At 40.3% G+C, this 26457-nt stretch overlaps 1 protein-coding gene across 6 annotated transcripts in view; it reads left to right on the top strand.

The window, feature by feature from the left end:
* The window catches only part of FARP1 (FERM, ARH/RhoGEF and pleckstrin domain protein 1), a 210400-nt gene that overhangs the window by 148770 nt on the left and 35173 nt on the right, over positions 1 to 26457 (top strand). For 4 of the 6 annotated variants that reach the window (XM_069802436.1, XM_069802433.1, XM_069802431.1 and 1 more), the window contains exons 7-13: positions 4488 to 4602; positions 5794 to 5941; positions 8059 to 8154; positions 8705 to 8868; positions 10505 to 10573; positions 11306 to 11381; positions 13555 to 13795. In XM_069802436.1, the coding sequence (XP_069658537.1) occupies positions 4488 to 4602; positions 5794 to 5941; positions 8059 to 8154; positions 8705 to 8868; positions 10505 to 10573; positions 11306 to 11381; positions 13555 to 13795 (909 nt within the window). The remainder of the gene's footprint in view (positions 1 to 4487; positions 4603 to 5793; positions 5942 to 8058; positions 8155 to 8704; positions 8869 to 10504; positions 10574 to 11305; positions 11382 to 13554; positions 13796 to 26457) is intronic. The other 2 variants (XM_069802435.1, XM_069802434.1) reach the window with 1 other exon arrangement.

Below are 26457 nucleotides of genomic sequence, written 5' to 3'. Positions count from 1 at the left end.
CGATAGTCTGCCTAGGATCATTTAAAAAGCAAACTTTGCAGGCAGTGGCAAACAGGTTGAATTCTTCTGAATTCCTGTTTTATTACACTTTGTATCATGTCAGCAGAGCATTCAAATTCCTGGAGATCTGTATGCTGTCTAGAGAATGTAGTAAATAAACATGCTTAGAATGCCAGACTAAATCACAGTCCTAAGAGGAAACTGATAGGGAAGAAAAAAACAACAGATTTTAAGCTTTTTTTTTTTTTTTTTAAATTGTGAAGTATGCACAATAAGACTGTTCAGTAGAATCATACATTAACTTTGTTCATCACATCAAAGCTTCTTTTAGCTTCCAGACCACCTGAAAGGCAGCATATGTTTTCCATTTCAAGACTTTATGGATACTCATCTTGAGAATAACATTAGGAAAAAACGTTTAGTAGTATGTATAATGGTCATAATAGACCATTGTTTTGAATGGTCATTGTACAATTCAGTATTGCGTATTTCCACTGAAATGCTGTTTTATGGAAATTGCGGTCAACAAAGACATTCAGAAGCTCTTTAGTGATGAACAGAAAAATCTCATGATCCTTTGTCCTTGGCTGTTTGAGTGTTAGGACAGTTTCTTATCAATTGCTGTTGGAAAGGCAACTATTGCATGGTTTTCTGTATGCTATGGTCGCCATTGCCCAGTGTGACTGAGTAGCAATAAGAAGCTGTACAACAGTCTCTGAAATTCTGTATTCCTCATACCATTTTAAAACTGAGTATTTTTGCAGCACAGACCTTAAAAAAAAATAAAAAATCCTTGGCTAGCGAGCTTTTTGTGTCTTTTAGTTTTTCCCGTTATGGTGTCCAGCATGCCAGCTGTAGTTCTTTCCTCGTTTAAGCTGATTCTAACTTCTTTTCGTCTCAGGAAAAAAGTCGTAATAATTTGGGGGAAACTGATTATAATTTCTTACACTGCATTCTAGGAGGGTGAGTTTTCCTACTAAAAGTCTGTGCACCAACGAAAGAGAGGACACCCTAATGCATGTGTCCCTCTTCATTTGAGGTATTGCTTCGTGATCATCCTCTCTTGAGCTCTTATACTTTACATACATTATTTTCCTTATGATTTCTACTTAGATCCTATTTCATGTCTTACTCATCTCTTATTGATTACTCAATTAAATTCTTCACTGAACCATCTACAGCTCTGGTGTCTGAACTTCTCAGAGTGCAACTGCTAGCTTGTTTTCCTAAAGCAACAGCATAAGGGGATAAAATATAGGATGTCCTTTCACCTTTACAAGCTGTCCCTTTCCCTTCTCCCCATAGTCAAACTCAAATTTAATTCAGTGTTTTTTCAAAATTCCTCCCTTATACACTTAGCCACCTATGCAGGCTGGCAAGAAGCATTCATTTCCAAGTATGCAAAAATGGCAAATCACCACCATTGCTTTTATGCTGCTGAGATGCATTATACTGTTGGATTAAATAATTTTCCTCAGTAACTGGAAATGATCATGATGCATTTGAAATCTTTCTAGTTCTTTGTCCACTTCACCTGTGAGCATGAGGTGCAGAGTGATTCTGAACTGAGATTTTAGGAGTCAAGTAGTACTCTCTTTATGGGGAGAGTAAGGTAAGATACTTCTGTACTGAAAAACAGAGTTTTTCCGTCATGTCAGAAGGAGAGATTTGAGAGATTCATCATGCAGAAGTGAGATAGTATTCACAGAATCTGAACTGCCATTTTGGGCAGAGGGATGTTATGCCTCATGGTGCACCTGCAGTGCTGCTTCTCCTCGCCATCTCCTGACTGCAAGCTGGACCTTTTTTTTGGTGTTCATGATTTTTGCCCTCTCCCTTTTTTTGTGTAACAAGTGTTTGCTAGAAACCACCAGAAGTTTGCAACTGTCTCATTTATTTATGCATCTTGTGTCTCAAACATTTTTCTGTGAAAATTTTCTTTGCCAAGAGTCTATAGCTGTATCTCACCCACATGGCTGTCTTTTGTATTTATTTTCTTTCTAGCTTATTATTCAGTAGCAAAAAAAATTACATATTTGTCTGCAACAAAAATAAGACTAGGCAGCTGATAAGAGTAATGATATCAAAGCAGCAAGATTGAGAATGCAGGAGGCTAAGTATTGTATGTCTTATTGATGCTGTGCCTGCGAGCAGTTTCCATGGGGGATATCTGATTCCAAGAGGCCCTTATATTATGTATACAAGCTTATGTCAATGTTACAGACTGTTATTTATATGAAATCATAATATGACAGCAAATAGGTTTCTGTTAAATTAGCATGTGTGTTACAGAATGAAATTTATATTTGAAACATTCTATTTAAAAATACCTTAAAAGCATTGTAGAAAGTGTAAAAAGTGAGAGGATGCTTTGATACTGCAAATGATGCAGTAAAGTGAGTGTGTGAAGTAAGAAGATGGACTGATTAAAGGAAAAGAGTTGAAATACAAAGCATTATACATATCAGAAGTGCTAATGCAGATGGAATACAGCGTGGTGTAATGCATTTGCAAGATAAGAAAAAAGGGAGCATCAGTGAAAATCAATCTTTGGCTAAAACACAAGAGAAGATTTTAAAGAAGAATTATATGTGAGGCTGACAATATTCAAAACATGTCAAAATATAACTCCCTCTCATTCTAGAGGAACCACTACTAGAAAGGCATTTAAGGTGGAAAAGGAGGGCTAAGGAGAAAAGTAAAAGCTGTTGAGTACAAGGTCACAGAGAACAAATTCAGAAGTAACTTGAAAGCCAGGACGACAATTTTGATAATGGATTTGCAGTTGACAAATGCAGAGAACATTATAGAAATCATGTAGAGGTGAAATAAGACTCTTCTGTACTCTTGGCTCTGAAGAAAGCCCTACAGAAGGTGGTTTAAGTCCAGCCGGGTACAAGGATGTACAGGGTATGAACTGCATTTTAAAGAATCGAGGCCTGTGTTATTTGAGGTGTTGCAAACTTAGGTGGGTTTATGGCTTCATTAAAGAAGAGAAACTTGCCTTTCGTTTGAGTTAGGGTTTAAAACAGACCCTAAAGATTTGTGATGCTGGGGTGAGTAAAACGGGAGTGAGGGAGTTGTTTCTGAGATGGGGACAAAAGGGACATTTTACAAAGGAGAATTCTCAAAAGCTTCTGTAGTATTTCTCCTGTCTCAAGGAATGGTTCAGAGCAGATGGGATGAGGTGGAAATCAGACAGTCTCAGTTATCAATTCTTTTCCACCTCTGACCTCCAAAGTATAAGAAGTCATCGTGTGGCTGCAGGCAATTGGGGTTGAAAGGTTACTGCTCTGTCATTCATAGATGCTTTGGTCCTCATCTTCCTTGCCTACACAAGGTTATTGCTCCCCCTCCGCCTTTGCAGGTACATCTGATCCCAGGCAAACTTGTCAGAAATCATCCACAGTGTTTTAAACATTATCTGAAACCTTTCCTTTTTTCCAAACCAGCTTGTTTTGGACAGAACTGGATTAAGGGTTCATTTACATGGGCAGAACTGAGGTGAGGATGAGGCAAGGATCTGAGGGTCTTGGGTCTGTGGTATCCCAGGTCAACTGCGCAACAACATGTCTGACTGCAACCTGGATTTAATTTGAGGGTGCTGCATTTTAATTTCACTGACGTTATTAAGGTAGCAGCCTTTCTTGTAGGGATGTTGCTATTATTCCAGCAGGTTTGCAGGTAGAAGCTGCTGTGCTGTTCAGTGAAAAAGCTAACAGCGAGATTTTCAGAGGCATTCCAAGAATAGCAGGCAACAAGATAGTAATCTGGCACCCACATGTAGATTGCCTGCCCACCCCCACCAAAAAAAGGAAATTTCACTGAATGGGCTGCAAAATGGAAGGTGGGTGTGACATACTGTTGCACACACGGTATTGAATAACTGCAGCAGATGGGAGCAACTTTGAGGAGGAGGGAGACAGAATGTGTCTCAAACTGCTGCAAAATTAGAGGAAGACAAATGTTTCGTAACCCCATGAGGTAGAATACATGCCTGCATTCAAACAAGCAAACAAAACCATCTTTCAGATTTTCCCACAAAGACTACAGTGTGGGGCATGGGCCTGGGAAGGAAGCTTGTGCTTGTCTGCTCCAGGGAAAGGCACCTGAGCACCATGATGCGTGTGAGAGAGAGGGATGAGTTCTGCTGTCCTTCCTCTCACCCCTGCCCTTACCCTGCGCACAAGTCAAGGCAGCACTGTGATGCCTTCATTTGTGCAGTTGACATCCAACAGCTACTTACTTGGTTGTGGTGGTTGGGAGGAATCCTTGGGCTTCTTCTCGCATATCTCTTGCTAACACAGAGAAGGGAGGAATGTGTGGAAGATAACAGTGGGAATCTGAGTCGTAAAACCATGACACAGCTTGCAAGAAACTGTGTTTGTTTCTCTGCCCTCTTTCCAGCTGTCTGCACCTTTTGCATTGCCTGAATAATTCAGATTTAATATAATGTTTTAATAGACTTTTCTTAAAATTCTCCATAGCTGAGATTGGGGATTTTGATGAAACCATAGATCGTGAACACTTAGCGAAGAACAAGTATATACCTCAGCAAGAAGCACTAGAAGACAAAATCATGGAATTTCACCGTAGCCACATGTAAGCCCTTTTTGTTCTTGTTCTTGGCCTTCTTTTCATTTAGAGTAGTTCTAACCGTAAATACATGCTAGATCGTAAGTACAAAAGAGATTTGGACCTCTGAGTTTCTCAGTTTCTCAGAGGTTACTTCTCAAAAAACATTCAAGCCTATGAATTTCCTGAAGGTTACTCCTGCCTTTCTCCCGTCATCGTAACAAGATGTTTAAAGAGCGATTGATTTTGATATTCATTCAAGCATGCTGTTATTTTACAGTCTATTTCATACAAAATGCCTCACTGCTGATTTTGTGCATGCAGGTATGATTGCAAATTATGACTGATCAGTCGGGCACTTCTGACAGCAGTCTTTCTGATTTCAAGGACATTGAATGTTGCCTTTTCACCTTTCCATGCTGTATTTAGAGATGAGTAAAGAAGGGGTTTATTGATAGTATTAGGAAAAGCACAAAGTGCTTGCAGAATTAGGGATTTGGGGGAGTAGGATTCAAGATGATGATGCAAATTGCTATCCTAAGACCTGGAGAAAAGACTAGTAGTAAGAAGATGGTTAAAAGAATTATGAATAAGGCATAGGAAGGTATTTTTTGCTGTCAAGAACACTTCAAGACTTGAACAGTTTCATTTTGAGTTACACTGAATTAGATATGAGTGGTAGGGAGTTCTATAACAGTAATAATCAAAACTTTTGCATAATTTCATCATGATTAATTTAGTGCTTATGGGTTCCTATACATTTATGTTAAGGTTTTCATGTCTTCTGTTTTACTTCATTTTGGTATTGCGTTCACTTCTACAATGAACAACATCCTTACACACTTCTATTTATGATTTTTTTTTTTTTTTTTTTTAGGAATACAGCATGTTTTTCCAATAGAAAATACAAAGAGAGGTAGTGAATTCTGTTAAAGTTAATGGTTCAAAATCTAGCTGTATCGGGTGTCTCAGAATTGGAGCAATCAAAATTTCTAATAGACTGTAAAATCTGTGGATTCTTTGGTATTGGTTTAGACTAAGATAAAGTTGTTGTTCTCTCTGATAAAAATCTGGGGACATAGAAGAACCATACGGATATTACACCTCTGGCATGTTTCAGTCTCTTTGATGAAATCTCTCTTTGTTCACTAGAGGACCTGTTGATCTCTATTAAAAGGTGTGAAGAATTTGTGTGTCTTCTCTGTTTTCTTTCTCAAGGGGACAGACACCAGCAGAGTCTGACTTCCAGCTTTTGGAGATTGCCCGTCGGCTGGAGATGTATGGAATACGCTTGCATCCAGCCAAGGACAGGGAAGGGACAAAAATCAACCTGGCTGTCGCCAACACAGGCATTCTGGTGTTTCAGGTTAGAGCTGCTCAGGGCATGACTTTGTACTTTATAAAGCAGAGAGATCTCTTACAGCAATAAGAATTCAGGACCTCAGCCACGTCTAAAAGATTTCTGTTGGGAAAATTCAGGAACTTCCAAATTTTTTCTAACAGTGACCTTACACCATTTATAGCTGCATTAGGTCCTTCACTTCCAGGGACTCTTACCTTATTTGCATGCACAGGGTAGAACTCCATCTGCAGCCACAATGTGCTGTTCGGGATGCAAACTGATCCACAGCTTGCAATTTGCAAGTTGGTCATGCTGACACCTCTTACATACAGGAGCAGGTAGGTCTTGCAGGAGTGGTGCATACTAAATGGGTGTGAGGCAGGGACAAATAAAATAACAGACAACTGGAGTACATGGAGAAGGATGTAGGCATCAACTAAATGGGTTGCTAGTAAAACACCCAAATTGAAGCACAGGGTGAAAGGTGAGAAAACCAGGATGTTGTTAGAAATGCACATAACTCAAATAATTTTATGTTCAGACCCTTTCCCTGCTACCCCACAATTTTTTCATCAGCTGAAGTAATTAGTTGCAAAGCCTTATAAATTAAGACTGTCTTACAGCTGAAAGTATGTGTCCACACAAAACAGCATGAACCTCACTGAGTCCCAGCAGACAGCTGGGATCCTTCTGTAAAGATGTAGCTGCTAGTTGAAGGCCCAAGGCCTGATTTGTAAAGCTCTAAAACTCAGTCGTCTCTTCTTGTCCTAATGTGTTTGGGACTTTCAAAACAGTTTTGGGTTTGGGTTTGATTTTTTTTTTTTGGAACTTTCAGAAAAGCTTGGAAATTTTGCTGGATCAAGCCAGAAGACTGAATGCTGAAAAGGAAGTCAGGTTCTGACCTGCTGGAGTCTGCCCTGAATTGGCATCTGGCAGTAGGCTTAGGGTTTCCTTCAAGCGCTTCATAGGGCAAGAGCCTTAAGTTCATCCTTTTATTTTGGATATAACTGATACAAATTGAAATATGAAGACCTCATTAGAATGACCTCAAGGAAAAGAAAGGTTCACTCACAAATGGCACTAGCAGTAGTCAGGCTTATTTTAAAGCATGCCATTTATTTAGAAATCAGTGTCAGTGCTGCTGAATATTCTAAGGGAGATTAATTATGTGATGCTTAGACAGCAGGTTGACTTAGCAGACATCATCACACTGTCATTACTCCTACATCCGTCTGGTGACGACGCCCAAAACAACATGGATTTCTGCATTTAGTAATCCTGTAGTAGCTCTCTGAAACTTCCGTGCTGTGCTGTAGGCATGTTTGTATTGAAATCTGTACTGAACAAACTGCTGTAATGGATATTTTAAAATAATATCTCTAATACCATCTAACAAAGGTTAAGAACGAGACTTCTGGGATGTAGGGGCTAATGATGCAGTGGCTGGGAATTGTAGTATTCTGAAGATAATTTCTCTCAGTCTAGCTGTTTGCTTCTGGTTTTTGGTTGCTGGTTTTTGGGGGAAAAGCATTTTTTGACTCTTCAGAGACAAGTAAGTTATTCAGATTCCTTTTACTTCTGTTGCTCCCCATGAAAGGTCAAAATACTCCCAGTATTTTGTATTTCCGATACAAAATTTCCGCCCTCCCCCCCTCCCCAGTTAGGTAACATTTAAAGGGGTGTTTATTTTGCGCTGTAGACAAAGAGGAAGGAAATCTACCCCATCAAAGTGAGGTGACATGTCATGTGTCTGGATTCCCTCAGTTCCCTGTAGGTGGTAGAAAGAGAAGGAGGCATCTCTGGGACATGACTTCGTCCTCTGAAAATCTGAGTCTGCATAGTGGAACAAGATAACATCATCTGGGCAAAAGCTGGGCCACCCTGTTTTGTGCCGTGATACTGGGTCAGATGGCTTTCACAGCAACTCAGTACACCTAGCCCTATAACTAAGCAAGAGTTTAACCCTTCAGTCACAGCACCAGATGTTTATGGTTTGCATTATCAGAGGATAAATGATAAGAAATATTATAATTTCAAGTGAAGTGAATAGATGATTAATATATGACAAGCTTTCTTTAGTGGTCTACATTTTTCCATTCAGATCTGGAATGCTTAAACTCTGCTGGCTTTTTTCTCTGTAGGGTCACACCAAGATCAATGCCTTCAACTGGGCTAAGGTTCGAAAGCTGAGCTTCAAGAGGAAACGTTTTCTGATCAAGCTGCGGCCTGATGTGAATGTAAGTCCTTGTCAGGAAATGAAGTTGACAAAAGGTTATTTGGTAAATTTCTACTGACAGATCAGACATATGTTTTTATCGCCTCAATAAGATTTTTGGTTTTTATCACCTCAGTAAGATTTTTGGGTTTGTTATGTTGATTGCTTATGTTCACTGTTGGTACTGCACGCATCAACCTGGCATCTCAGGTGAGCAGTCCTAGCAAAGGAAATGTAAGCTGAATGTCACAGAGTCATCTTCTGGTTGCGACTCTGGTACTATATCATCAATTCTTAAGTTATAGCATGTAAACCACCTCTTCTCATTAATGTTAAGACCACTTTATTTCTGTCATATTTGCCAATGAAAGGAAGTTTGAGCAATAGGTCTGATACTGCCAAGCAGACCAGCGATATCTCAAAGTGAGAAGGATACGGTCTGTTAAGCCTGAACGCCAATGAGTTGGGGAAAAAGCTTTTTTTTTTTGTAGCATAGCACCTGTTTTGTCAATGCATCTCTGTAATATATGTTGCTTGCTTGCTTACATTGCAAATGCTATCTCAATTTTCAGAGTTCATTCCAGGACACCCTGGAATTCCTTATGGCCAGTCGAGATTTTTGCAAGTCTTTCTGGAAGATCTGTGTAGAGCATCATGCCTTTTTCAGGCTTTTTGAGGAACCTAAACCAAAGCCCAAACCTGTTCTTTTTTCTAGAGGTTCATCATTTAGGTTCAGGTAAGACCTTCATTCTTCTTTCCACCTTTGTCACCTCCCCATTTCAAAATCACATCCTTAATGATCTAGAATTAAACCTATTATTTTCAGCTCCCTTTTTTGCACTGTAGTTTGCTCCTTTATATTTTCCATTGCCTCTTCTCAGCCAAAGCAGTGCAAAGAACATAGTATGCAAAAAGCCTGCATTGATTTTGTAGCAGCTGTTGCAAAGTAGCTTTCTGCAAGTAAGATATAAAGTATATAGGTTCCACCTGGTTTCACATAAGAAAATCTGCCTGTGCCCTAAGCAACACTAGCTAGCAACTTTTTGGCACTCTTTGGATCCTCTGCTTCTAGGATCAGATCTCTCCTATGTATTAGAGTACAGATTTGTATTTTCATTGCATGTGCCTGTGGTAAACCCATCTCTATGCAGTTAAAAGCAATGGCTTGTCTTTATGCTGAGACCTTTATGCTTGCAAAGAATTTATGTGAGATGACCACCAATGCTAAGGCTATGTCTACCTGCATTCTTGTGAGAGCTGTAGAAAAGTTTTTAATGGTTGGGTTCTCATTGTAGATATTGTATTGTGTATGCCAGGGGGGAAATCCTTTTATTCATACAGTTTATTTTGTTTGCGAAGGTGATATAAGCTGAACAGCCAGAAACCCTCTTTGCTGAGAGAAACTGTACACTCTAGTTGCCTTGCACAAGAACATAGTAAATACGGCCATTCTAACTCTCTTCCCACTTTGTTTCCTGCCTGCAAAGTAAATTAAGTAAAATGGAAGGATCTATGTTAGGGTAAACAAGCTATAACTTAAGTTTCTCCTGAGTAAATAGACTGTAGGTGCATTCAACTCTACCTCCTGGTTTGGAGAGCAAGTTCTGGCTACATCCTCCACTCACTGTGGTGTGTGTTACATATATTCAGTAATTTTTTCCAGGCCTTGTGGTACTTATGTTGAAAACCTCTAATGAATGGGAAGGGTTTGATTCTCTATTGAGCATTCTTGAGGTGTGGGTTTCCAGTTCCCTTTGGAGTTTATAACTGTGCACAATAGGAAGTGCTAGGCTTTCTCACTACTTTTTCACAGCCTGTAGCAGAAGGGGAGAAAGGGATTTCCAGCCTAAATCTCTGCAGAAAATGTATATATGCTTATATAGCTTATATATATACTAAACACAGTTGACGTATTTAGTAGTAGCAGCTGAGTCATGAAATAGATTTCAGCAGTTTTCGTCTTGGTTCCAGGGTTTACTGATACCAGGTAAGGCTGGCATTTGACTTGAAAGGATTCAAGAATGTTTTTCGTTCATGAGAGGAAAACTTAACCCCTGCTTCGCTTTCTGTTGTGGTGACTTCCCAGTAATGTAGTACCCTGTAAAGGGCACACAACTGAATTTAAGCAGTTCTGAAAAGGCATCAAAAAGTAGCTCCATAGCAAAAAAAAAAAGAGGCAAGTACCATGCAAAATGATAAAAATCTGTGTGTATCTGACCGGCAGCTCCCCTTTCTTATGATTCTACGTGAGTTTCTGTTAATAGTGACAAATACTTTTCTGGTTGCTGTGACTTCATATGCAGGCCACATACGTGTCTATGATGACCAGGTGGTATATTGCATTAAATGTTTTAACTGTGGTTTTCTTCCAGTGGTCGGACTCAGAAGCAAGTTCTTGACTATGTTAAAGAAGGAGGGCACAAAAAAGTGCAGTTTGAAAGGTGAGAGGAAGTAAATGAACTATCCCAATATGTTTTAATCAAATTATTTCCAGTTAGTTATATTCTAAGATCTTGGCACCAATCCACGTAAAAAAATTCCTTCTTCGCTGGTTTGACAGTTTATCACTTGTATAGTATCACCTTGGTCCTGAATGCTTTGGCGGAAGTTGGCACAACCTATAGTTTATTTAAAATCAATGGTCTTCAATCTGTTTTTCAGCAGTGACTGTTCTGCCATCACAGGTAACTTCCTCCCATATTGATTTGCACCCTCTTTGCTGGGTTGTGGTTAACATATGTGAACAGACTTATTCATCTTAGAATAAAACTAAAAGTAACAGGAACAGGTATAGCCAGCCTCAAGGGAGAGGTCTCCAGGGAAAGCTTACAACTTGCTAGAGCCAGTTCTGTCTGAACTCATCTTGCTCATGGTGAGCTGAAAGTAATGGCCAAAATTCCACGAAGACGATGACAGCAGTTCATTGCTTATGTCTCATGTTCTGGTGATAAACCATTTTTGCTTCAGTACCTCTCCCTTTTCTTACAGTGGTATGTTTGCAATGCATAGCACATTTAAATTTTACAGAATGGAAGAATGTTAATCTGATTTGGAGCAAACTTTTATGAAAGCTACCGTTCAAAGGTTTTGTTTTAAAGAAGGCATGTCTCTTGATTCCTATTTGTAGAAAAAACTGAAATGGCTTCTTACTGCAATTTTCCTTTTATCTCCAGGAAACACAGCAAGATTCATTCCATCAGGAGTCTGACTGCACAGCCTTCAGAACAGCATACAGAGGTGCCAAAACAAGTCAGTGATGTTGGTGAAACCCTGGATCATGCCTTTTAAACATTTCTTGTTAGAATCCACTGATTGCTGTTTTGAAACTCTAGGAGCATAGTTTTCTGCTCGCTTTCTGTTTAACTGGGAGCTGAGGAGCCCTGGGTGTCATAAGTTTTAGGTTCTGCAAGTGGAACAAGTTCATTTCCACTGTGGAACAGCATTGCTTCCAGACAATCAGACAAATACAAATAGTGAGCTTGCTGAGCTGTACTTAACGAGCATCTGAAAAATTGCAATCCACAGTGTTACTGCTGGTCCCTAGGTTGTAGCTGGTTATTGCATCTGGGAAAAGTTTCTTTTCCTTCACTGGGGAGTCTTGGTTGCCCGTGGCAAGCTGTTTTATTGTATTAACCAGGGAGGAGAAGAATTATTTCCTCAGAAAAATTATAGCTCTGAACTTTCAAGCCATTATCTCTGGTAGATACCTAATGGATTTGTCTTATGTTAGGAGCTGTTACATATTAGGTGTTTGCAAATCCAATAGCCCAACAGTGGTGAGGTTGCAGCAGCTGCATGTTCCCAGGTCCAGCTAGTAGTAAGGCTGACCATGTATTCACTATGGGCACCCACATATACAATATATATACATGTATACACACAGCCAGCCACACAGGTAAACACAGAGAACAGCACTCCCCCAAGACAGTGCCAGTGGCTGTTCCACTCCTTGGCTGATCAGGGTGAAAGTTCATTAGTGGAAGATGGGTAAACGATATGGATTCCTCCTGCAGCTGGTCTTAGACACTCAGTTTATCCAGTAGTGGGCCCCTGGATCCCCAGGTCTCCCAGTGGCTGGTACCTGGGCATACAAACCCCCAAGGCTCACAGCCCCACTCCAATTGCTGGTACTCAGATCTGCAGACACACACACATGCATGCTATGGGTTCCTCCAGTAATTCATCTTTGACTCTCAGTCTAGCCAGTAACTGACACTGGGATCCTCTGGTTCCTGGTTACCTCACACAGACACACATGCAAAGGTGTCTCTCCGGTAGCTGGTACAGACTCAGGACATTGCCAGTAATTGACCCCCAGGCTTCATGGTCTTTCCAGTGTCTGGCCTGACTTATGGCTGCTCCAGTACTTGGCTTCCAACTCCCTTATCCTGCTCATCAACTAGTCCAGTTTAATGTTTGCTAGCAATTACACGTTGACCTACCCACCTAACCAATATGCACGTGCTCTGGTTTCTCCAGTTGCTGGCATCCCAGACAAACCCAGACCATGGGCTGATGGCTCTCCTGGGACAGCCCCCAGAGGAGCCGGGTCAAGGAGCTTCATTTTCCTGACTAGGTTATTGAGGTTCCTCCACCCTGTTTCCGTGTGCTCATCCGTGTTTGTGGAGGCGAACCTTTAATCACATAACCTTATGTTAGGTAGAGCTTAAATGGCAGGAGCAAGTTACTAGATTAGTGTTTTTAAGAGTGCTACCCGAACCTTCACCTCCCTCGCATTGCTTCCTTTTGATATTCACAAGCTCTCTCATTTCTGCAAGCCTAAGAACTTGGGGAGAATTCTGTTATAAATGCAGCCCATTTCAAATATCTTTTAGCATTTTAATATCGCTAAGACAAGCTCAGGCAGATGGAGCATGGCTACTGGGCAGATTCGACATATTTATGCGTGCAGAAAAGCCATCCCATGAACTAGTGGCAGGTATGCTCCAGGGATTGAATGTGGGGTGCTCAAAAGCCCACACATGGCTTTTTTAGTGTGTATAAGTAGGCTGTGCAGAATGTGTCTCATGTGTTTATCTTTTCCTCCAGATTCTCAGAGTAGTGCGAACAGGTTGATGTTCTTAGAGTGTTGATGGCTGCCTTAGGGCATGGAAGCACCTCAAATACCCCTTTTTACATATCACCACATTCTGTCTGCCTTTTCTTCCCTTGCTTAGCTTATGTATTTTTCTCTTCTTCAAGATCAGAGACTTCTGGTTTTTTAATTCTAATTGATTTTGAAGCTTGGGTTGCCTCTTCTGCTTTCAAGAGATTCCTATGTTGCTGCAGATGCAGTGCAAAATTCTGGTGCATAATTACACATCGCCTTTTCCCTCTGGCTCCCTTCCCTCCCAAACCTCTCCCCTCCCACCCCTCCCTCTCCCTTTGTTTCCCCCTTGCCTTCCCTCTTTTATCTTTCCAGAGCTCTAGCTTTGCCTATGGAGACGACAATGATGCTGCAGCAGTGCCGAGCTGCCGGCAAGGAAAGGAATTGAAAGCTTCAACAGAAGACACTGGACAGCACAAGAGCCCTTCCTTGAAGAAGAGTCCAAAGGAAGGCAGAAAGGTGGATGGAGCAGTGGTGTCAACAGTGGAGGAAGAAGAGGAGGCTGCTAAGGACAGGATGCAGCAGAACAGACCTCAGTCACAGCAACCAAGCACAGGTCCAGCTTCCAGGGCTGCTCATGGCAGCAGCACCTCCATTCCTTTCATTGACTGCAGTGATGTAGATAGCGAGTATGATCTCCTCAGAGGACAAATAACCCGGTCATATTCCCAAACAAATGACAATTATGAGGGTGATTTGACCAGTGGTGCCTATATTCACTACAGAGATGAAAATCGCAATAGAACTAGATATAGGGATTCCTCGGCCTCTATAAAATCTTCCCAGTATCTCTCTGAAGAGTACCTTGATGATAACCCAGCTAATCTCTCCTTCTATACCAGGGGAAGCCCCAGGATGCCAAGGCACAGCTCACTGGTTGATGAAATGTTTAGAGGGGCAGGGAGCCGTAGTCCACTGGCCACTCCATTGCCTCCCAGCAGCAAAGGCTCAAGCCCTAACATGAGCCTGAGCCGAACTGGCTCTCAGGGTTATGTCTCAGAAAATGGGCATGACTGCAGGGTGAGGACTGGGAAGGAGGATAGCCACGCCAGTAGCTGCCACGAGTATTGCAGATATTCTCCAGGTTCTCAACGGCCTTGTGCACAGAAAATGCCAAATCTCTGCAATAAATCCGTTACAGATCCATTTATCCTAAGCCAGATATCCTCAACCCCTGGGCAGGAATATAGATCAGAGAGGTATTGTAAAGGAGGTGGAGTGACTAAGATGTCTTCTCCAGAAGGCAAAATGATGGCCAACGGTATGCCAGCTGGGGCACAGTCAAAGCAGAGCCCAGTCGTGCAGTCGCTGCATTCCAGTGGCGTGATGGATCACATGGCTGCAGTCCAGATGATGGAGGGCTCCACCAGCAGTGGGACAGAATCTAGCGATTCCGACTCGGAAATCATTAACCCCTTCACTCACCCCCTGGTGTTTGGAAATCCCATTGTGCTGAGTTCCTCTCCCATGCCTAGAAATAAGTACTCCTTTGGAAGCCTTCAGCTTGATGAGGAGGTAGAGGAGGATGTGTCTGTTGGCCTCAGTGATGAGGATGTTGTGCAGGTCTTCAGCTGCTAGGGACCGGGGCGTATGAGACCAGTGGATACTGTGACTGCTCATTAGAGCGGTTGCATCTTCTGGGGCTCATAAAGGGTGGCTGGTAATAATTTCAGCGCGTGGATCGTTGTACTGATCAGCCAGAGGGAACGGATGCTAGAAATAGAATAACAAGGAGAAGTTTCAGTGAAGCTTAGCAGTAATGCATCTCCTCTGAAAGGCAGGAGGAGAGGAAAATTGTTACTGATTTAGGTACCTTTGTAAGACTTTATACACTCACCTATTCTTTGTATGAAGTCATATTTTAGGTATATATTGTAGCTTCTTTGACACTTGACTAGTTATTTTGACAAAACAAACAAAAACAAAACTAAGTAGGTACGTTGTGCTATTTTGTACATCTATTACAATTTTTTTTTCTCTCCCATATAAGGAGAGCAACTTATGAGTGCCTCAACAGAGTTAGGGGAAAAAAATTAAACTTATAGCCAAATGCAAGACTTGTTGAAATCTTGAAATATGCTGGAAAATCTTTTCATAGCAAGAATGTGTTTGGTCTACTCATCTTCATAACCCATTTTATAATCTTAACTGATGAACTGAGGTTGCAAATTAGGCATGTGTACAGGAACAATGACAGTATTGGCTTTTTCTTCAGTGGGTTCAACAGGCTGATTTGGTGATGGAGATTTTGAAACTCCAAACTCTTTCTTGGGCAAGAAAGAGAACTAGGTGAAAGATATAATTCAAGTGAAAAAACTTAGATTGAAACAGCTCTAATGAAGAGTGGTACTACTGTTACTTGCAAGGCAATCCTTTCTATCCTTTATCAGTGTGGTATAAGGATTAATTGCAAGAGATTTTTTCCTCTTATTCTTTCAGTGGAATTATTATAGAGACATCAAAGATATGTTGTGGGTGATTTTTGGTGGGGGGGTTGGAGATTGTGGCTGTTTAATTTTTTTTTTTTGCTTTGATTATGAAAAATCTTTATCTTTACAGGGTCCAATTAGTTTGTCGTAGGCTATTTTTTCCCATAGTGCCACCTCATAAATTTTTCATCCCCTGACACAGAGAATGATGGGACTAACCGTAGTCCAGGCTGATTGTCTTCTGTACTGTACATAGAGTAGCAAGATTTTGGCACGTGTGCAGAAGGACAGAGAGACTAATTCTTTGTAAACTTCCTTTTCACAGGCTAAAAGTATTGAGAATTAAGGCTGTATCCTAATAAAATCTGGTTCTAGTTTCTCCAGGTTAACTAAGAAAATCCAGATGAAAAGTCTCCTGTATGTGAAGTGTCCTGCAGTTATTAGAGCTGAGAGACAAGATGTGCTCTTTAACACTGGCCTTAATTTTAACTTTTATATATTTTTCTTGTGGGAGAAGGGAACTAAATCTGAGGATTTTAAGTGATGAACAGCAGCACTGACTGAACTGCAGGTCACTTGCAGTGATCTGCATCATGCAGTACATGCGTGCAGCAATGATGAATCCACCCACATAAGTACCGATGAACAAGTTACAGGACTTTGTAAATCTAGACAATATAAAATTTTCAAAATCGTTTTTACAAAAATAATAAAATAAGAAGTCTTTTTAATTTTTCTAATGCCTTGGTCTATGCACACTTTAACAGAGTTTAATCTGAGTGAAGGATATTTAAAAAGATACCTACAGTAGTTAGGCATGTCTTGTTATATACTTTACTTTTTGCAGTAAAATATATCTTTGTGTAAATATAAGTTTTCACCCACTCATCTCCTTTAGTGTGTTGGTTTTCTTAAAGATTAGATACCTCATTTTTGAACAGGAATGATTTAAAACATCTCTTTAGACAGTGGTATTTTGGTGACAGGGAATGCTCTCATTTGTTCCTGTAGTTTAAAGCATGAACCTAGAAACAGCGAGATTGATAATTAGGGAAAAGCTTGCTTGTATATTATTCTAAAAGAAGGTGGTTTGTGTTTTGGATTTAGAATAGCTGTAAAATAATTGCCTTGAACTTCTCAATATTTAAGATGAAATATAAGTAGTTGAAGCCTGCGTTAACAGATAGCGTGAGCATGGGGAGTGGGTGCATGAGTCTCCTTTTGATTTTTTTGCTGCTTGTGCAGCAAAAGTACCGGTAGTTATATTATATAGTAAAGTAATAGCAATCTGGACAGATTAATTAATTGCTTTGTTAGCCAGTAGAATTAGAGTTCAAGTAATAGATTTTCAACAAAAGGATTTGCAGTCATTTCTGCTACTTAAGAAAAGTGAGTAGAGTTCATATTGTTTGGATTTAAGTGAATATAAAGTTTTATAAATGGTGTTTACTATTTTGCATCCTTTCAGATACTGTTTTCAGGCCTGATTTCTTCTCTCATATGCCTACAAAGATAATGGATTTATAATTTATAATAACAGACCTGCTGGTAGTTGGAGTTAGCCTAGTTGCTAATAACATATCTCAACAGCTTTTCTTTACCCTTTTGAATATTATCCTCAAAAATGAAATATGAGGATTTTTCTGCAGCTATTTTCTGTCATCTGGCACTTTTTTCCACTTCAAATGTTTAAGTGGTTGTTGTTTTAACACATGTGGAATTCTTCAAGTTTGAAGAAATAAAGTTTGTAAATTACATAGGAAATAACTTCATTTAGGATGAATCATTTTTGCAGCATTCTTACGCCACTGAAGTTCCATTTAATATCAGTAGACAAGCATTTAATTAAAAACAGTCTGAGGGCCAAATTCCTCCATCAGACATGTGGTTCATATCTGAGCGCTTGCCAAGAATGGTAAGTGAGAGAGCAGTTTTAAATTGATGTTTTCACATAGGGTCAGGTCCCTTAGAATTCATCTGGGAGTTTGTTTCTGTGGGACAAATACAGAAAGATGTTGCAGGAAAGAACAGAAACCTTTGGGGCAAGACTGCGGATGAGATGAGATGGGGGAATTCTCATTCTGGTTCACAAAGCACACACGGGAAGAGGAGCCTGTCAGTTCAAGTTTGTTGTTGCAAGCGTTGATTAATCTGCGTACGCTGGTCAACAGCAGTGGTCTAAGCATACCTGTGTCTCAAGTCTAACAGAGGTAGTTATAGACTAAGTAAAAGATTGGATTCTTCCACCGATTCCAGTAGATTTTGGAGTGTGGGTGATGGTACTTTTGATGCACTGTTCTGAATTTTTTTGTTCTCAATAATTAACTTTTAAATCCCATACTCATCATGTGCCCAGATATCCTTAGGCAATTGCTAGAAATGAGGGAGCTGAATCCCAGCAAGATCGAGCAGCTACATCTACTCTGAGTTGAGTAGTCCTGAGCCACCCATCTCCTGTCTTTCCAGCAGATGTGGAGGAAGCTTCTTGTTGGGCTGTCCAGATGGCTTATTGCTGTGCTGAGCCAACTCTGTCCATGTAGTTGGATGAATATGGAGACTAGCTCCAAAAGCAGTTTAGGGGTTTGTCCTAAAATAACGTGCAGAATGTAGTTAGCCTATGGATAAAAGGCACTCCTGAGTCTTTCTTTGCAATTCCAAGTACTTGACCATGTTCAGTCATCTTCTACAATGACAGTAGAAAAATCATGTCAGACAATTTTGTCTCCATCTCAGCAGCAGCTCGAACTTATGTCCTGTTGGGATCTTCTTCTGGAGTTGTTTTTCATATCATATATCTAGTTTTCCTCAGTGACCTGGCATATAAAATTTGGGAATAAATTTGGCTAGATGAAGGAAACGTGGATAGTGGCAAGGAGCCAGGACCTACATAAGATATTGCAGGTACGGAGTTTTGAATAATTGATATCTGAATGGCCTAGACTGCACTGGTTTTGTTTTAAGTTCATATCCCCTAGCAAACATATTCCTTGTGCATGAAAGAGGGGTGTTCTCTGAAGATGATTTGTGCCTAGTGCTGCCATTGTCTCAAGTCAGTCATAGCTCACAGGCCTGCCGAACAGGTACCATCCCATTAACCATTGTAGTGCATGCTAAATACAAATTATATCAAAGAAAAACTGGACGAGAAATTTCTGTAGCTGAAAAATGTCAACATGTAACTGAAAGTTTTTAGGTTTGCTGTATTTGCATGTACGTTATGTGAGCTATATGGAGCTATCATTTATAAAGTAGATGGATGAGCATAATGAAAGAGTTGCATGTTAATAATTTGAAAAATTAAATCAGTCTACCAGTTTGCTTCAAGATTAAAGGGCATGCAAAATTAGACAGAATTTTCTCGACAGAGCAGCATTGGCAATGCTGAATGTAGTCATTAGAACCCAGCAAAGGGTGAAAAAACAATGGTTTGTGAATTAGTTCACTAAATGGGGCTAGTATTATTAGACCAGACTGCTTCAGGACCTGTATTTTCCCCCTTGAATATTTGTAGGGCTGGTTTCTGTTTGCACAGATGTTTGTGGAGCGGCTCGTATTAGTTGAAGCAGCTGTATTCATTCTGAAGCAGTAGCATTCATGCCAGAAGTTCCTGTCTGGCCTCTCTAATCTGTACATGCAATTACTTGGTGGTGACCAGAGAAAGTCAAATGGAAAATGGGTTAGACAGATCTAAAACCTGTTTATAGCTCTTCCTTTTCTTCACTAAGAAGCAGACATGCTTTAAATTCTGTCATCTTCTGTCCCACGATAAATGCACACACATGCAGAGTCTCCATAATCAACTAGAAGTTTCTTCTGGGGTGGGGGGGGCTCCAGGGTTGGGAGGACAAAGGAAAAGAGGAGAATAGGAAATATCTTAAGCACACTAAAAATGTCTAGCCTTATTTATTTACAGTTCCCTTTGGCATAGTATGCTTTCTACTCTTTTCCTGAGAGTTTAAAGCCCCAGTAGTTTCTTAGGGTACTCGGAGAGCAAGAATTGTGTTGATCAGTTGAACTGATGTAGCAGACTTGAATTTGAATATTGAAAACCAGTGATTCACATCTCATCAGTATGATTTATATGCAATTAGCATGAATTGTGGCTATTTCTGGAACAGTTCTTCAACAGAAGAAAGGATGTCTGACCTATAAATTCTGTCAAATACCATGTTTGTTTAACTAGTCTCATTTGTCATAATGAGGCATTAGACTGCTGTCAGAGGTGACTTTAGAGTGAAATTTTAATTGCTGCAATTTAACTTCTAATGATGAAAAACAAATTAACGATCCAAGTTTTTCCTGACTTCTGCACGTGTGTGAAGGAGTTCGGTGTCACTTACTTTGTGCACAGGGATGTGGACCACTGGAGACCCACCTCATTCAGCAGTGTGGTTGTTACTGGCTGGAAATGGCAGCGAGTGTGAAGGAAAGACGTTCTGTGGTCAGGCATGTATAAAGTGAAGGAAGCCAAAGTCCCTTTTAGTCTTTCAATAACGCTGCTCTCTCTGAACGGTGTAGTTTCCTAAGGCAGCTTCTGTACATTTTAGCGCATCTCTTTCCTCTGCATTTAGGGGATCAATCCTGTTCTCCATACCAAATAAGAGAGACCCTAAATATATGAGGGAAATTGAATCTTCTGGAACAATTTTTAATATATACTCCTTTCTTTTGTTAGCTGCCATCAGCTCTAAGTGGTAGGAGAACAGTCCTTTTGTCAGAAACCCAGCTGCTTGTTGGTGTCTCCTACCTGATGATGATGGTTTGGGGGTTTCTGACTGATTGTTAGTGGCTGATGCACAGTGTTAACATCAGGACGTCCCAAAGATTAGACTGATGTGTAACTTTTCTCAAACGTGGGTAGCAGCAGACTCTGGTTTCAGTCAAGCTACATTAGGGAAAAATTTTGCCCATTCTGTCAGGTTCTAGAAAGGAAGGAAATTTAAATCCTAGGAAATTAAAATTAACAAAATCTCGTTCTTCTTCTATTTCAGTAATTTCTATAGTTGCTGAAACATGCCTAGACAAGGGACATATTTACTTATTTATAAGGGAAATAATTCTTGTGCAACATGTGGATCGTGAACAAAGGCATATTCTACCTTCCTCCCTACGGTTAGGCTGTGTGGTGCCATTCATATTTTAAAATACAGAGCTTCTACTTAAAAATCAAAGGCATCATATGAATAAATAGCCTAGTTTGGGTGACATGTAGCAGTTCTTTAGAGTATTTTGTCTTCTGTTGTAGTTCTGTGGTCTATAAAGAGCGTGTAGCATAAGCTTGTTTTATGTTGTTTGTTATTAAAACCAGTGAGCGCTTTCTTTTAAATGTTACGAGATCTGGAAAGCCTGTGTGCCTGGCTGAGCTGTGCATTCACAGGCATGTTTTTCACAAGTATGAGTGTAAATAATGGTGGTGTTATTACAGTAAAGGGGGTAAAGACCTTAGGATCATAAATTTGCATGACACGACGGTAAATAATTAGTTTGCTCTAGAATGATTAGAGTTTTAAGGTGTAATTTTTATTGATGTGTTTTTGTAAAGTTTTGGCCCCTGAGAACCATAAAAATCCACAGTTCCTACTGATAAAAATTAACTCTAAAGCCAGTAATGATAACAACTGTCACTGATTGAACATGGAAGGTTGAAGGAAAATGAATGCTTTCTGATTCAAGAGCTTTCAAGCTTGTTAAAATTAGATTAGATGCTTTCTTTAAAATGCTACAAATCCTGTTTTGAGAAGAAAACAGGTTTTTGCCTTTGATGGTTTACAGCAAGATCAGAGGTAGATCTCTGTTTAGTTCAGTGAATGTTAGAGCTCATGCCTGTTGCTTTTCCATGAGGCACTTAAAAATCTTTGATTAGTTGAATCCTTATTTTTCCCCTTTCCTGCTAAAAAACTCACCTGGACCCACTAACAAAAGTTCATAAGCTTGGCAGTGTTTCACTTATCCAGCCCTTTTCCTGATTTCTGTGTGTGCACATGCATAGATTTTTTTTTTTTAATAAATCTCGGTAGTCAAAATTAATTTTTAAAATTGAAAATGCTGGGGACTTCATTCTCATTTTTGTCATTTGTTTAATACCGTTTAAAGAGAAACATTTTTTCTTTCATTGTATGCACTGTTTTGTCAGCATGTACCTATCTGGGAGAAAAAGCCTTTTCAATGTTCTGTCTATCCTCAAGGCATGGTGTATCTTCTGTTCCTTGCATTGTTTGGAGCACTGTCTCAATGTCCTTTTACTGCAGAAATACCTATTTGTATTGGGAGTACCTGATTCCTCTTATTACAGTGATCCTGTCTCACAGAGCACTCCTCAATTCAGAATTGGAGAAAAACCCCACCAGGTTGTGAGTCTCAACTTGAGAAACCGCACCATGTTGAGGAGCAGAGGAGTGAGGGAGGGGGGAAGAAAATCCATTTTCCAGGGCAGTTGGGCTCCATTGAGCATGATCGGATTGCCCTTCATTTCCTAATGAAGGCTGCACCCAACGATGAGCAAGTCTGTCTGCCGTAGCTTGTAAGCAGGATCACTGCAGTCTTGGGGAGATGTCTTGTTGAAATGGACAGTATCTGTGGCATAAGCTTACATGGAGGCTGAACATTTTCAATTCTATTGTAGCACTGTGTCATGTTGATTTAAAGACAAACAAAAGCAAACCAACCCTAACCCCTGGGTACAGCAGGGAATCCTTCTAGAGGTTGCTCTATTTCTGTCTGGAAAGATCAAGGCTAGACAAAGGACTGATGCCCAGTGACCTTGTATTCTTCCCAGGCTGTAATGTTCACTCTTTGTTCTTAAGATGTGAGTATACCCTGATGTAGGCCAACAGCAGTTACTGTCTGATTTCACACTCACCGCTGTCTAATACTGCAGTATACCAATAAAGCATGGACCTTTACCAACTGGAGAGGTTGCTGGCTACTAAACCAACACCAAGCTTGATGAGACTATAAGCATGTCAAGCCATTTAACTGTGTATGCATGGAATTAATTTTTTTATTTTTTCTTTTAGTTTTACCTGTATTGAAGGCTTTTACTCATTCTAACTGGTATTTTGCTGTAAAACTGTCACTGGTTTAATTGTTCTGTCCGTTTGCTGGCTGATGCTTTATCCTAAGTATGAGGAAACTGGTTCACTGAGAAGGTGTACCATTCTCCCAAATCACTGCCACTCCTGACGTGGGCATGCATTTTGAAGCTGTGAAGTCAAAGCAAACCTTTCTCCCTGTCATGTTCCTCTTCAAGCCCGGCAGAATTATTGGTTATGTGTGACATGGGATCTCTTCCCGAGTTGTTTTTTCTTCCTGTTCCTCCTCAAATTCTTTGGTACTGGATTCAGGGATGTTTGTACATAAATTTATGGCTGATATATAACTACTTTTCAAGATCTTTAACAAACTGTATCCAGCACTCCAGCTTGTTTTGTTTAATGAGGAAGAGAAATGCAGCTTGATGAACGGTTCCCCCTCAAGCTTTTGTGGAAGTCAGTGGGATTTTGTTCTTGCACTGAGGGAGAGCAGAGCAGAAATCTCCATCCTGTAACTCAGTTCAGCAGCGTGGGTGTGCCTGGTTCACAGTTGGGGAGAGAAGGGCTGGACACCCTTATTAAACTCTTCTCCAATCTAAGGTACTTCAGTCATTGGTGAAGTGCATATTAAAACTCCTGCCACTTCATCTGGTACTGTCTGTCCCCCATGTCATTTTGTACTATGAGTCTTTCTCTGAAAAAAACTTTGAGGTAGGAGTTAGAGGTGTGCAACCACTGTGACTATAGAAAATTAAGCTAGACCTAGCTGTGTGGCCACAGCAGCGGCAGCTCTGCTAGATACTTTCTTATTAAAGAGTGCTCATAAGTGGGATGGGGGCAACAGCTTGGGTTTCATCTACCAGACTGGAGTTTAGAAAACGCTCATCTGTCCTTAAAGCAGGGTAACTGGGATCTGGGTGTCACGAGCTTCCCCTGACTGCAGGGCAGGCTGTGGAGCAAGCCTAAGAGAGAATAAGCCCTGCAGCGTTCCAGGTACTGAGAACAGCGCTTTTCTGGCTCTTAATGTGTTATAATTTCTAATAATAAACCTATAAACCTTGAGAGCAATATAACCCTTAACAGTTGAGTTAGTGAGCACTGTAGGTGTACATGAAGTTTTCCAGCAGAATTTCAGTCACCTTCAGTAATGGTTGATGTTTCCTCTCAGTTTCCATAATTGAGTTGTTTTCAGTTCTTGGTACCCTACAGAGGAGGAACATACCCAGGAGCATCTTAACACTGCTGTACTTTGCCTCGCTGTTAAAACACAGTGCGTAGGGATGGAAACTGTTTCTTTTGAAGCAGATGCAGAACCCTAAATGGCCTGAGTTTGTTATTCAGCAGTTTCAGGAGAAAAGGAATAGAGGAGGGGTATCTTCAGGATACACTGAGTCCCATTTGTCTTCCTCACAAAGAGGGGAGCCCTCCCATCTTAGGTTAAAGTCTCTAACCAGGGATTTCAGATCATCTTATGCTGTCTGTGTAGTCAACAAGGAAAGAGGCAGCAGGCAGTTCAGCTCACCTAGGATTTGAATTGAGCTCTGGGAGGGGGATGGATCACGGCTGGCCAGAAAAGCGCAGAGCCCAACCTGCCCCTCTCTAGCTGGGGACCCGCAGCTTGCCAGCACTCCCATGCATTCCCACCACCAAATTGCAGCAAGCAACTGTGATGTGTGTTTTGACAGAGGTATAGCTGTTAAGTATTTGATTTTAGCCACTGGCTTCATTTTACTTAGCACATGGAACATGTATGTTGGTGGGGAGTGATTTGAGACACGTGTAAGGCTAGGATGATAACCCATAATTTCATGTCCTGTGGCCATGTAAAATGCCGTTGTCGTTTTGTAGATTTTTTTCAAGTTAGATTTCAGTCAAGGTTTACTTCTTCTGTCACCTTCCCTACTGCAGCACCTTGCCCCAGTGTCTGGAGAGTAAACTGACTCAGTGGAACTAAGAACCACTCGATATTTTGGGCTAATCTGGTGTACCGTGGTAAAGTGCATTCTCATTATTTGCCACTGTCATCAACCAGTGTTTGTTTCTCTTCTTAAACCCAAGCTCAGAAAAGAATTGAAGCACATGCTTAATTCCTACTCACTCCATCAAGGATATAATTTTAGTATGTGCTTCAGCAATCGTTATATAAACTTTTTTGTACCTGTCTCTTGGTTTGTGTGTATGTAGCTGGCTCCATTATATTTGAAAGATGGCCCAAGTCTGAATCTAAATAAAAATCTCTTGAAGTACGAGCAAAGATGATTCCATGTTACCAGCTGCAAAACTTTTAGGCCCCTAATGTGCTGTGCAGAACCACCTGATATCTGGCAACTGACATGCTAATAATTGCCTGTCAATCAATGAATCCTTTAGGGTAAAATGTGAGGAATTTCAGTACCTTGTAAATAAGATTGATCTTTTCCCTTCTGCTTCTGTTTATATTCTGCAGTATGTAGTTGATGAGTAGAGCCTGTATGAATATACTCCTCTGTGGCAGGAGGTCAGATGAAATACTGACAAAAGACCATTTGGTTAATACAGGTTATTTGTTCCTCACCTCCATGAAAAAGAGAAAGTCACTTTGCAGCATTGCCATGACACATGTCCTGATTGATTGGCACTGGGGGAGAGAAGACCTTCCATTTTCATTTCTTCATGACTTACTCGTTCTGCTGTGAGTCAGTCAGTTTGTTTCCCACCTTTACCAGAACAACATCCAGTGTGTTGAATCTTTATGGCTATGTTGGTTGTAATTAGGCCCCAGAATGTGCTAACGTAACAGCATTTTGAGGCCCTTTTGTAATATAGCCACTTTCTTATAGTAAGCTTTAATTTTCACTTGTTCAGCATATTGGCAGATGGGGTCTGACTGAGCTCTTGCTTCTAAGTGGTAGTGGTTGGATTTGGTCACTGCTCATGTCCACATTGATAGCAAAAAAGAGGATGTAGCATTTCAACTTGCTGCAAAATAACTTTGAGAATGTCAGTGATGTATTGATGAGCAAGTCTTTAATCAATGGGGTGTATACTCAGTGCTGTGAGCCACTAGGCAAGCTTTTTGGTGACACTTTCCATAATACTTTTCCCAAGTTATGTCTTCCAAGTATAGGTTAGGAAGTCTTTAATTCATTGTCCATTTGATATTTTATAGTTTGAAATACTTGGAGTTGTACTGATAAAATTTCCAGTACATCAGAACTTAGACCCGGGATAATAAATAGGTAGGTAGATATGTCGATATATCTATCTATCACAGATAGGTGCTATTTAACTTCTAGTCTATAATGCCTGTGAACTTCTCACAGAGGTGCAAATCATTTATTCGCTGTCAAATGACAGGGATAGTGCCAGAATTTCTTTGTTTCCACGTTTGAGGTGATACCACTTTTCTTATGTCTTTTGTAATACAGAGTTAAGTACTTTTAACCTTACAACCTTGCTATTAATCTGTTTCACTATTTCTCAATGATGAATTCCATTTCTTTTGAAAACACTGTATACAGTTGTGTGCTAGTGTCAATAAAATTGACATTTGTGTAACAAGCTGTGGCATTTTCTCAAATTTCACTGAACATTGATTTAGTGTGAAACTGTTGGTAAACCCTTTCTTGCTAGCTGTAATAATACAGACCTTTATTTCAGACAAATACTGCTTTGACTTTGATTTATAATAGGCTACATAACTGTCATGATTACGTAAACTGATAACTGTATTGTTTGTTTCCTTCTCTTTTCAAAGGAATGACATATAAACATGAACT

This window comes from Haliaeetus albicilla, chromosome 15 (genome assembly GCF_947461875.1).
Source record: "Haliaeetus albicilla chromosome 15, bHalAlb1.1, whole genome shotgun sequence".
Classification (NCBI taxonomy): Eukaryota; Metazoa; Chordata; class Aves; order Accipitriformes; family Accipitridae; genus Haliaeetus; species Haliaeetus albicilla.
The sequence above is the reverse complement of the archived record's forward strand: the minus strand, read 5'-3'. Positions and strand labels throughout refer to the sequence as shown.